This window comes from Lithobates pipiens, unplaced genomic scaffold (genome assembly GCF_037356315.1).
Source record: "Lithobates pipiens isolate NorthernLeopardFrog02 unplaced genomic scaffold, aLitPip1_a1.2 Scaffold_23, whole genome shotgun sequence".
NCBI lineage: Eukaryota > Metazoa > Chordata > Amphibia > Anura > Ranidae > Lithobates > Lithobates pipiens.
The window spans coordinates 333035736-333048884 of record NW_027507785.1 but is presented as its reverse complement, the minus strand read 5'-3'; the positions used below and the strand labels follow the sequence as shown (position 1 = coordinate 333048884).

At 53.7% G+C, this 13149-nt stretch overlaps 1 protein-coding gene across 1 annotated transcript in view; it reads left to right on the top strand.

Moving 5' to 3' along the window:
• MAST2 (microtubule associated serine/threonine kinase 2) overlaps positions 1 to 13149 on the top strand; it is a gene marked incomplete at its 3' end in the record, with an annotated part of 122762 nt that overhangs the window by 70920 nt on the left and 38693 nt on the right. Inside the window, 3 exon segments of the mRNA XM_077450736.1 lie at positions 5023 to 5098; positions 6442 to 6636; positions 6638 to 6652. Coding sequence (XP_077306862.1) covers positions 5023 to 5098; positions 6442 to 6636; positions 6638 to 6652 — 286 coding nt within the window.

Here is a 13149-nt window from a genome sequence, read left to right as displayed (position 1 = left end):
GGATGATGGGAGTTGTGGAATATTTTGGGCAGATGATGGGAGTTGTGGAATATTTTGGGCAGATGATGGGAGTTGTGAAATATTCTGGGCAGATGATGGGAGTTGTGGAATATTTTGGGCAGATGATGGGAGTTGTGGAATATTTTGGGCGGATGATGGGAGTTGTGGAATATTCTGGCTGGATGGTGGGAGTTGTGGAATATTCTGGGTGGATGGTGGGAGTTGTATATCCTGGGCGGAAGATGGGAAGTTGTGGAATATTTTGGGCGGATGATGGGAGTTGTGAAATATTTTGGGGGATGATGGGAGTTGTGGAATATTCTGGGTGGATGGTGGGAGTTGTGGAATATTTTGGGCGGATGATGGGAGTTGTGGAATATTCTGGGTGGATGGTGGGAGTTGTGGAATATTCTGGGTGGATGGTGGGAGTTGTATATCCTGGGCGGAAGATGGGAGTTGTGGAATATTTTGGGCGGATGATGGGAGTTGTGAAATATTTTGGGGGGATGATGGGAGTTGTGGAATCTTCTGGGCGGATGATGGGAGTTGTGGAATATTTTGGGCGGATGATGGGAGTTGTGGAATATTCTGGGTGGATGGTGGGAGTTGTATATCCTGGGTGGATGATGATGGGAGTTGTGGAATATTCTGGGTGGATGGTGGGAGTTGTATATCCTGGGCGGATGATGGGAGTTGTGGAATATTCTGGGTGGATGGTGAGAGTTGTGGAAATTTCTGGGTGTATGGTGGGAGTTGTATATCCTGGGCGGATGATGGGAGTTGTGGTATATCCTGGGTGGATGATGATGGGAGTTGTGGAATATTCTGGGTGGATGGTGGGAGTTGTATATCCTGGGCGGATGATGGGAGTTGTGGAATTTTCTGGGTGGATGGTGGGAGTTGTGGAAATTTCTGGGTGTATGGTGGGAGTTGTATATCCTGGGTGGATGATGATGGGAGTTGTGGAATATTCTGGGTGGATGGTGGGAGTTGTGGAATATTCTGGGTGGATGGTGGGAGTTGTGGAATATTCTGGGTGGATGGTGGGAGTTGTATATCCTGGGTGGATGGTGGGATTTGTGGAATATCCTGGGCGGATGATGGGAGTTGTACTCCCTGCTCTCCATCTTCCCTCCGGTGATTAGTAAGATGTTAATGTCACATTGGGGGTGGGGATCCGGCTGACGTTCGGTGTGATAACAAATATCGGCGGAGTCTTTAGGCTCGTCTCTTCCCTCCAGTTTTTATACTCTGACCTCCCGGCTCGCTCATTCCGTCCCGGCATTAAATATTCTGTCACTTCATGTCCCCGAGGGATCCCAACTGAGACGAGAGGAAAACACTGCGGTGTTCCGGCCCCCTCCGCCCGCCATTGGCTTGGGTGACACAGCACTGGGGGGCTATTAATCTTCTCGCCACGCCTGTCTGCAAAACAATTAGCTCAGAAGAGAAATTAATTTTTTTTCTGTTTCCAATGAACGGGTTAAATAGTTATTGATATAACACCTATTGCTCTAATTGAACATGCAACCAAAGCACAAAGTGGTCTATAAACGGGGAGCAATCGGCTGTATGTGAGATTCACCAATGATGACCTCCTGCAGTCAGACCTGTTAATGAGCCTCTATCATGGGGCCCTTGAGACATGTGGATGACGCCATCCTGAAGGCAGACCCCTTGAAGAGGCTGTATCATGGGGCCCTTGTACCATGCAGGTGACACCATTCCAAAGCCAGACCTGTCGTTGAACCTCTATCGTGGAGTCCTTTCATTTTGTGAATGATGTCACCCTACATTCAGACCTGTCATTGATCCTCTATCATGGGGCCCTTATACCATGTAGATGACACCATCACAAAGCCAGACCTGTCGTTGAACCTCTATCTTGGGGCACTTGTACCACTTGGATGACACCATCCTGAAGTCAGACCCATTATTGGGCCTCTATAATGGGGCCCTTGTACCCCATGCATGATATCATCCTGCGGTCAGACCCATTAATGGGCTTCTATCATGGGGTCCTTGTACCCCATGCATGATATCATCCTGCAGTCAGACCCATTAATGGGCTTCTATCATGGGGCCCTTGTACCCCATGCATGATACCATCCTGCAGCCAGACCTGTCATTGTCCCTCCATCATGGGGCCCTTGTGCCATGCAGGTTACACTATCCCAAAGTCAGACCCATCGGCGAACCTCTATCATGGGGCCCTTGCACCTTGTGGGTGACCTCCTCTCGAAGAAGACCCGTCAATGAGCCTCTGTCATGTACCTCCATAAATGAATACCATCCTGAAGTCTGACCTGTCATTGGGCCCTTGTACATCATCCATGATACAATCCAGCAGTCAGACCAGTCATTAGGCCTTTATCATGAGGCCCTTGTAACTCATAAATGATACCATCCTGCAGTAGGACCCATTGAAAAGCTTCTATCATGAGGCCCTTGTACCCCATGCATGATGCTATCCTGCAGTCAGACCAGTTATTGAGCCTCTATCATGGGCCCTTGTACCCCATGCAGTCAGACCCATCGATGAGCCTCTATCATGGGGGCCCTTGTACCCCATGCAGTCAGACCCATCGATGAGCCTCTATCATGGGGCCCTTGTACCCCATGCATGATACCATCCTGCAGCCAGACCCATTATTGAGCCTCTATCATGGGGCCCTTGTACCCCATTCATGATACTATCCTGCAGTCAGACCCGTCATTGGACCTCTAATATGAGGCCCTTGTACCCCATGCATGATACCAGCCTGCAGTCAGACCCGTCATTGATCCTCTATCATGGGGCCCTTCTAACTATGTAGATGACACCATCACAAAGCCAGACCTGTCATTGAACCTCTATCTTGGGGCACTTGTACCACTTGGATGACACCATCCTGAAGTCAGACCCAATATTGGGCCTCTATTATGGGGCCCTTGTACCCCATGCATGATATCATCCTGCGGTCAGACCCATTAATGGGCCTCTATCATGGGGCCCTTGTACCCCATGCATGATACCATCCTGCAGTCAGACCTGTCATTGGCCCTCCATCATGGGGCCCTTGTGCCATGCAAGTTACACTATCCCAAAGTCAGACCCATCGGTGAACCTCTATCATGGGGCCCTTGGACCTTGTGGGTGACCTCCTCTCAATGAAGACCCGTCAATGAGCCTCTGTCATGTACCTCCATAAATGATACCATCCTGAAGTCTGACCTGTTATTGGGCCCTTGTACATCATCCATGATACAATCCGGCAGTCAGACCAGTCATTAGGCCTTTATCATGAGGCCATTGTAACTCATAAATGATACCATCCTGCAGTCAGACCCATTAATGAGCCTCTATCATGAGGCCCCTGTACCCCATGCATGATACCATCCTGCAGTCAGACCCGTTATTGAGCTTTTATCATGGGGCCCTTGTACCCCATGCATGATACCATCCTGCAGTCAGACCCGTCATTGGACCTCTATCATGGGGCCCTTGTACCCCATGCATGATACCATCCTGCAGTCAGACCCGTTATTGAGCCTCTGTCATGGGGCCCTTGTACCTTATGCATGATACCATCCTGCAGTCAGACCTGTTATTGGGCCTCTATCATGGGGCCCTTGTACCCCATGCATGAGACCATCCTGCAGTCAGACCCGTTTTGAGCTTCTATCATGGGGCCCTTGTACCCCATGCATGATACCATCCTGCAGCCAGACCCGTCATTGGGCCTTTATCATGGGGCCCTTGTACCCCATGCATGATACCATCCTGCAGTCAGACCACGTTATTGAGCTTCTATCATGGGGCCCTTGTACCCCATGCATGATACCATCCTGCAGTCAGAGCCGTCATTGGACCTCTATCATGGGGCCCTTGTACCCCATGCATGATACCATCCTGCAGTCAGAGCCGTCATTGGACCTCTATCATGGGGCCCTTGTACCCCATGCATGATACCATCCTGCAGCCAGACCCGTCATTGGGCCTTTATCATGGGGCCCTTGTACCCCATGCATGATACCATCCTGCAGCCAGACCCGTCATTGGGCCTCTATCATGGGGCCCTTGTACCCCATGCATGATACCATCCTGCAGTCAGAAACCGTCATTGGACCTCTATCATGGGGCCCTTGTACCCCATGCATGATACCATCCTGCAGTCAGACCCGTCATTGGACCTCTATCATGGGGCCCTTGTACCCCATGCATGATACCATCCTGCAGTCAGAACCGTCATTGGACCTCTATCATGGGGCCCTTGTACCCCATGCATGATACCATCCTGCAGTCAGACCCGTCATTGGACCTCTATCATGGGGCTCTTGCACCACCTGTTCTGAAAGTCCCATGAATTCCCTTACATCATCTGCTGAGTCCATAAGGCTGCAATTATGGGGACACGCTTGGCTTGTTTCAGTATGTAATTCTTATCTGGATGACATCATTGTCCCTGGAGGTTACTGGGGCTTATCGGGGAGAGGATGAGTCATAGCGTTTCATCGTCCGATCGATCGCTTAGTATGCGGCCCGCGTCCTCGCTCTGTATTGCTCTATTATTGCCTCAGAGCTGTAGAAACATCAGGTTGAGGAGCGTTAATAGCCCAATATTGTGTGTTGGAGGTTTGAAAATGACATCATTCCCTGTTGTCGGCTTTGTGTGGAGGAATGTGAAATATGCTGCCGTAGTGATGCCATTTATCATCTGTAGCCCCGGCTTCACTCGGCAGCTGAGAGCGACAGACAGATTTATAACCAGGCGGTATTGAGTGGCCTGTCTTCTCGTGCCGTCACCAGCTGCTAAACCATCTCCAACCTGCTGACAATGCAACCCCCCCAAATCTGTCCTTTCCCTGTCCACCTACCCCCGACAGCGCTGTTACCCAGAGCAACCAGTCCGTTCTTTAGAACCGCAAATCTGTATCATAATAATAATAAATGTATTACGCCCCGGTGTCTTCTCTGTACCACCAGAGAGCCGTGAAATCATTATCCTGTTGAATGTTTTCCTTTTCTCTCCCTCTGTCCAGTCCCGGCCGTTGCCCCATCACGTATGATGGTGAGATTGTAATGATGAACCATGTCTACAAGGAAAGATTTCCCAAGGTAAGAAAGAGTCAGTATAGAATGTGGAGGGGGGGGGGGATTGTGCTGTTACCCATAGCAACCAGGAAGAAAGATCTTCCTCTCATCTGATCACGATATACCAGTTATCTGGGTCCGATGTTTACTGGACTCTGTATACAAGTTTCCAGTTTTACTGAATCGGCAACGTAGTAGATTTGAGTCTGGTAAGTAAAGTCTGGGTTACTGGACTGATATGGGGATCAGCGGAGTGGTCAGGGGGGTGTCTGGGAATATGGGGGGGTGGGGGGCAGAAGATCACTGGGATAGCAAGAGCATACAGTTGTGATTATCGGCTTAGCGAGATGTGTAGGAAAGAGGGTTAAGGGGTTGGGACGTGTGGGAGAGCTTGGGGGTTAGTGGTCGCGGGAGGTGAAGGGTTGCAGGTTGTGTGGGAGAGCTGGGGGTTAGTGGTTGCAGGATGTGTCAGAGAGCTGGGGGCGGCCAGAGTCGGATGTGTGGGAAGAGCTGGGGATGCAGGGTCGGGATGCGTGGGAGATGGGGGGTAAAGGGTCAGTGGGGAGAGCCTTGGGGGTGAAGGGTCATGGGATGCGTGGGAGAGCTGGGGGCGAAGGGAGTTGTGTGGGCAGTAGGGGGGTTGTGTGGGGCGAAGGGAGTAGGGGGTTGTGTGGGGTCAAGGGAGTAGGGGGATGTGTGGGGTGATGTGTGTGGTGAAGGGGGTCGTGTGGGGTAAAGTTGGGATTTGTGAGTTGGGGGGATGTGTGGGGTGAAGATAGTTAGGGGGATGTATGGGGTGACAAGGGTGATAGGTGAGGGGTCTTGGGGTGATAGGTCAGGGGTCTTGGGGTGACGAGGGTGATAGGTCAGGGATCTTGGGGTCAGGAGTCTTGGGGTGATAGGTGAGGGGACTTGGGGTGATAGGTGAGGGGACTTGGGGTGATAGGTGAGGGGACTTGGGGTGATAGGTGAGGGGTCTTGGGGTGATAGGTGAGGGGTCTTGGGGTGACGAGGGTGATAGGTGAGGGGTCTTGGGGTGACGAGGGTGATAGGTGAGGGGTCTTGGGGTGACGAGGGTGATAGGTGAGGGGTCTTGGGGTGACGAGGGTGATAGGTGAGGGGTCTTGGGGTGACGAGGGTGATAGGTGAGGGGTCTTGGGGTGACGAGGGTGATGGCTCAGGGGTCTTGGGGTGATAGGTGAGGGGTCTTGGGGTGAGGGGTCTTGGGGTGACATGCTTGGCTCCCCATGTAGTGGTGTTTTGGGGATTGCACGCTGCAGACGGGCGTTCTCACTTTTCTATGATGAAGAATATGTCACCACAATCTCTCGTGTTCCCTTCATTACTTCTGCCGTTGTCTCCTTCAGGCGAAGGCGCAGATGGAAGAGCGATTGGCGGATTTCATCGGCAGCAATACTCCGGAGAATGTCCTCCCTTTGGCAGACGGCGTCCTGAGCTTCATTCATCACCAGGTGATCGAGCTGGCTCGTGATTGCCTGGCCAAGTCTCGTGATGGACTCATTACTTCCCGCTACTTCTATGAGCTTCATGAGAACCTGGAGGAAACTGCTGCAAGATGTGAGTGTCATAACTGAGCCTCTGATTGTAATAAGTGTAACCCCTCCATATTGAGTCTCACTTCTATTGTGGTAAGCAAGGCTCTTTGCAGCCCCCCCCCCCTTTGACACCAAGAGATAAAAGGTGACACAGCAAGGAGCTCCAGCACACAGCCTGTGATTTACAGCCTCAGCTCTGTTCCTGTGTTCTGTGTGAAGGGGGGGGGGTCCCTTCCTTCCTTCCAATCAGCTGTCAGCTGAGCTCTGCAGAGTGTAACTTTTGCTCCCCCCCCCCTTTTTGTTTAAACTCTCAGAAAAGCTCTATAAATTCAGCCCTATAAACGGATGTAGAGAAGACTGTAGATAAACAGGTACAACTTATGTAGGAGGATTTGTTTAATTTCTTTGTATCACCTGAGGCCGGTCACTGCATTATGTATATGCAGGGGGGTCAAAACCACGTTTATATATAACCTTGTCTTCACTCATTCTATGTACCCCCCCCCCCCCCCCGGCTGTGAGCTCGGTATTGTTCCCTGAATTGTGTCTATAGCAAAACCAAGGTAGCAGCTGTGAAAATTCTGTTAAAATCAACTTGACCTCTTTTCACTTCTTGCTTTCTTTGCCCATTGGCTGGAATTACCCCGACCCCCCCCCCCCCCTTTATTATTTTATTTGGCCCATGGTGTATAAAACAAAAGTGCAAAGGGTGTAGACACGGTGCTCCTCGGAAGAGAAAGGAATCTGGCCCTGATCTCCTGGAAGGCAAGGCTCCTGACAGGGACTGGGGGACTTACTGGCTCACCCAGCAGACCCTTTCTTTGGGAGCGACCAACCCAAGTGCTAGGTCTATGGGAGGGGGAGAACCTGACCAAAAGGCCATGTGACCCCCCGCACCCCCCCCCCCCCCCCACCCAAGACTTTCAGGGTATACCCGAGGACCTTCACCCTACTGGGTTTAATTACCCATTTTGTTTTAAAAAGGGGATTGCTATTTTTTTTTGTACGTTTGGGCAATCGCCAGACCTTGCCGGTGGTGGGTCGGTCTAAGAAGGTCTTTTCAAGCATTTAAAGATTATGGAGTTTGTGTGTCAGTGTTGGAATATCTGCATTACGTACTGGACTCTGCTTTATGCACTACTGACCCCTGCGCTCTGCGCTGAATGTGACTGACCACTGCGCTCTGCACTGAATGTGACTGACCCCTGCGCTCTGCGTTACGCGCTACTGACCCCTGCGCTGTGTGTTACACGATACTGACCCCTGCGCTCTGCGCTGAATGCGACTAACCCCTGCGCTGTGTGTTACACGCTACTGACCCTTGCGCTGTGTGTTACACGCTACTGACCCTTGCGCTGTGTGTTACACGCTACTGACCCTTGCGCTGTGTGTTACACGCTACTGACCCTTGCGCTGTGTGTTACACGCCACTGCACCCTTGCGCTGTGTGTTACACGCCACTGACCCCTGCGCTGTGTGTTACACGCCACTGACCCCTGCGCTGTGTGTTACACGCCACTGACCCCTGCGCTGTGTGTTACACGCCACTGACCCCTGCGCTGTGTGTTACACGCCACTGACCCCTGCGCTGTGTGTTACACGCCACTGACCCCTGCGCTGTGTGTTACACGCCACTGACCCCTGCGCTGTGTTACACGCCACTGACCCCTGCGCTGTGTGTTACACGCCACTGACCCCTGCGCTGTGTGTTACACGCCACTGACCCCTGCGCTGTGTGTTACACGCCACTGACCCCTGCGCTGTGTGTTACACGCCACTGACCCCTGCGCTGTGTGTTACACGCCACTGACCCCTGCGCTGTGTGTTACACGCCACTGACCCCTGCGCTGTGTGTTACACGCCACTGACCCCTGCGCTGTGTGTTACACGCCACTGACCCTTCGCTGGTGTTACACGCCACTGACCCCTGCGCTGTGTGTTACACGCCACTGACCCCTGCGCTGTGTGTTACAGCCACTGACCCCTGCGCTGTGTGTTACACGCCACTGACCCCTGCGCTGTGTGTTACACGCCACTGACCCCTGCGCTGTGTGTTACACGCCACTGACCCCTGCGCTGTGTGTTACACGCCACTGACCCATGCGCTGTGTGTTACACGCCACTGACCCCTGCACTCTGTTAGGTACTACTGTTCAGAGCGCTGTGCGTCAGAATAAAGTCTCGGACTCTCCTGCCGGTTGGAGAATGATCACTTTTATTATGGAAAACCCAAAACAAATCCAACTCCTTTGGAAGGATTGGGGCCCCCATCCTCGGTGTCGGGGACTCTGTAGGGCTTTAGGATTTTGTTCTATTATAAATATCACACAGCGGCCGCTCCTTTATTAAAGGATCTTTCCTTTTTTTTGGGGCTCCGTAGATTTGTACTCGCAGATGTCACATCACAGTTGCTCGGGTGACCCACCAAAGCTTTGTTCAGATCTTCCCTCTTCCTCCTCCTCCTCCTCCTCCTCCTCTCCTCTTCCTCCTCCTCCTCCTCCTCTTGTGGGGTTTGTCCTCCCTCCTGCTCCGTGTAATGAGGTGCTCAGCTGGGCACGGCCGCTCTACAAATTGCTGGCGTTAAACCGTATCATCGCTACTGACAGCGCCGGGGGCGTGCGTTCCGCCGTGTCTTACTCCGGAATCCGCATGCCGCTGCCTGACAGCCGGCGCATTTCTATTTCCACCTGAATCACAAAATGATTGCGGAGATGTTCCTCCTGAGCGGTGCGAAACCGAGCGAAACCCGGCAGGTTTATGATGTGGGCGGGGCTTTAGCTGAAGACGATAACATTGGAGAGAAGTCACAGGACTGTTAAAAGTTCTATGAAAGGTCCCAGATACATGTGCAGTGCCCCCCTCCCTTCTGTGCAGCGCCCCCCCTTCCCTTCTGTGCAGTGCCCCCCCTCCCTTCTGTGCAGTGCCCCCCCCTCCCTTCTGTGCAGTGCCCCCCCTTCCCTTCTGTGCGGGGCGCCCCACCTCTCCCTTCTGTGCAGTGCCCCCCTCCCTTCTGTGCAGTGCCCCCCCTCCCTTCTGTGCGGGGCGCCCCACCTCTCCCTTCTGTGCAGTGCCCCCCCTTCCCTTCTGTGCAGTGCCCCCCCTTCCCTTCTGTGCAGTGCCCCCCCTTCCCTTCTGTGCAGTGCCCCCCCTTCCCTTCTGTGCGGGGTGCCCCCCCTTCCCTTCTGTGCGGGGGGCCCCCCCTTCCCTTCTGTGCGGCGCCCCCCCTTCCCTTCATGTGCAGCGCCCCCCCCTTCCCTTCTTGTGCAGCGCCCCCCCTTCCCTTCTTGTGCAGCGCCCCCTTCCCTTCTTGTGCAGCGCCCCCCCTTCCCTTCTTGTGCAGCGCCCCCCCTTCCCTTCTTGTGCAGCGCCCCCCCTTCCCTTCTTGTGCAGCGCCCCCCCTTCCCTTCTTGTGCAGCGCCCCCCCTTCCCTTCTTGTGCAGCGCCCCCCCTTCCCTTCTTGTGCAGCGCCCCCCCCTTCCCTTCTGTGCAGCGCCCCCCCCCTTCCCTTCTGTGCAGCGCCCCCCCCCCTTCCCTTCTTGTGCAGCGCCCCCCCCTTCCCTTCTGTGCAGCGCCCCCCTTCCCTTCTGGTGCAGCATCTCTTCCCTCGTCCTCTCCTCACCGTTATCTGCTGTTTTACACAACATCTGGAAAGTGAGATAATTGAAATAAAAGCTTCTTCTGATCTCGATATCTGAGCCACTATGACCCTCATCGAGATGAAACCGTCTGATAGCCCAACAAGTTTCTTATGTTGTGTAGCAGCGAGGAAGGTGCAGTGACCCCCTCCCCCCCCCCCCCAACAATGCTTGTACAGTGACCCCCCCCCAACAATGCTTGTACAGTGCCCTACCCCGACAATGCTTGTACAGTGCCCTACCCCGACAATGCTTGTACAGTGACCCCCCCCTGACAATGCTTGTACAGTGACCCCCCCCCCACAATGCTTGTACAGTGACCCCCCCCCAACAATGCTTGTAACAGTGCCCTACCCCGACAATGCTTGTACAGTGACCCCCCCCCGACAATGCTTGTACAGTGACCCCCCCTGACAATCGTGTACAGTGACCCCCCCCCCCCGACAATGCTTGTACAGTGACCCCCCCCCTGACAATGCTTGTACAGTGACCCCCCCCCCTGACAATGCTTGTACAGTGACCCCCCCCCTGACAATGCTTGTACAGTGACCCCCCCCCTGACAATGCTTGTACAGTGACCCCCCCCCCCCTGACAATGCTTGTACAGTGACCCCCCCCCCCGACAATGCTTGTACCCAGTGACCCCCCCCCCTGACAATGCTTGTACAGTGACCCCACCCCCCTGACAATGCTTGTACGGTGACCCCCCCCCCCCCCTGACATGCTTGTACGGTGACCCCCCCCCCCTGACAATGCTTGTACGGTGACCCCCCCCCCCTGACAATGCTTGTACGGTGACCCCCCCCCCCTGACAATGCTTGTACGTGACCCCCCCCCCTGACAATGCTTGTACGGTGACCCCCCCCCCTGACAATGCTAGTACGGTGACCCCCCCCTGACAATGCTTGTACGGTGACCCCCCCCCCTGACAATGCTTGTACGGTGACCCCCCCCCCTGACAATGCTAGTACGGTGACCCCCCCCCCCTGACAATGCTTGTACGGTGACCCCCCCCCTGACAATGCTAGTACGGTGACCCCCCCCCCTGACAATGCTTGTACGGTGACCCCCCCCCCCCCTGACAATGAGAGTACGGCCCCCCCCCCCTGACAATGCTAGTACGGTGACCCCCCCCCCTGACAATGCTTGTACGGTGACCCCCCCCCCCTGACAATGCTTGTACGGTGACCCCCCCCCTGACAATGCTTGTACGGTGACCCCCCCCCTGACAATGCTTGTACAGTGACCCCCCCCCTGACAATGCTTGTACAGTGACCCCCCCCCTGACAATGCTTGTACAGTGACCCCCCCCTGACAATGCTTGTACAGTGACCCCCCCCTGACAATGCTTGTACAGTGACCCCCCCCCCTGACAATGCTTGTACAGTGACCCCCCCCCCCTGACAATGCTTGTACAGTGACCCCCCCCCACGACAATGCTTGTACAGTGACCACCCCCCCCCCCTGACAATGCTTGTACAGTGACCCCCCCCCTGACAATGCTTGTACAGTGACCACCCCCTGGACAATGCTTGTACAGTGACCCCCCCTGACAATGCTTGTACAGTGACCCCCCCTGACAATGCTTGTACATTGACCCCCCCCCCCGACAATGCTTGTACAGTGACCCCCCCCCGACAATGCTTGTACAGTGACCCCCCCCCCCCCCCCCTGACAATGCTTGTACAGTGACCCCCCCACCCCCCCTGACAATGCTTGTACAGTGACCCCCCCCCCTGACAATGCTTGTACAGTGACCCCCCCCCCTGACAATGCTTGTACAGTGACCCCCCCCCTGACAATGCTTGTACAGTGACCCCCCCCCCCTGACAATGCTTGTACAGTGACCCCCCCCCCTGACAATGCTTGTACAGTGACCCCCCCCCCCGACAATGCTTGTACAGTGACCCCCCCCCTGACAATGCTTGTACACGGACCACCCCCCCCCCTGACAATGCTTGTACAGTGACCCCCCCCTGACAATGCTTGTACAGTGACCCCCCCCCTGACAATGCTTGTACAGTGACCCCCCCCCTGACAATGCTTGTTCCAGTGACACACCCCCTGACAATGCTTGTACAGTGACCCCCCACCCTGACAATGCTTGTACAGTGACCCCCCCCCCTGACAATGCTTGTACAGTGACCCCCCCCCCCGACACTGCTTGTACAGTGACCCCCCCCCCCCCCGACAATGCTTGTACAGTGACCACTCCCCCCCCCCCCCCCCCCCCCCCCCCCGATAATGCTTGTACAGTGACCCCCCCTCTCTGACAGATTTTTTTTATTTTTTTTATTCATTAATATTTAAACTTTTTATACTTCTGATCATTTCTCTTCCTTTAATTTTTGTTTCGTGTTACTTTGAAAACGGTGCAAAATAAAAAATGAATAATTGATTTGTAGATGACTTTGCTGTGCTTCGTACCGGACAATCGTAATATTCGTGTCACAGGGAACATTTTACAATATCATTTTTCTACTTTTTTTTTTTTTTATACCAATTGTTTTTTAAAGGGGAAAACTGATTGGAATTAGTGTGTGTTTGTGTGTTTGTTTGTGTGTGTGTTTGTGTGTGTGTTTGTGTGTGTGTTTGTGTGTGTGTTTGTGTGTGTCTGTGTGTGTGTGTGTCTGTGTGTGTGTTTGTGTGTGTGTGTGTGTGTGTGTTTGTGTGTGTGTTTGTGTGTGTCTGTGTGTGTGTTTATGTGTGTGTTATGTGTGTGTATGTGTGTGTATGTGTGTGTGTATGTGTGTGTGTGTTTGTGTGTGTGTTTGTGTGTGTGTTTGTGTGTGTGTTTGTGTGTGTGTTTGTGTGTGTGTGTTTGTGTGTGTGTGTTTTGTGTGTGTGTGTGTGTGTTTGTGTGTGTGTGTGTGTGTTTGTGTGT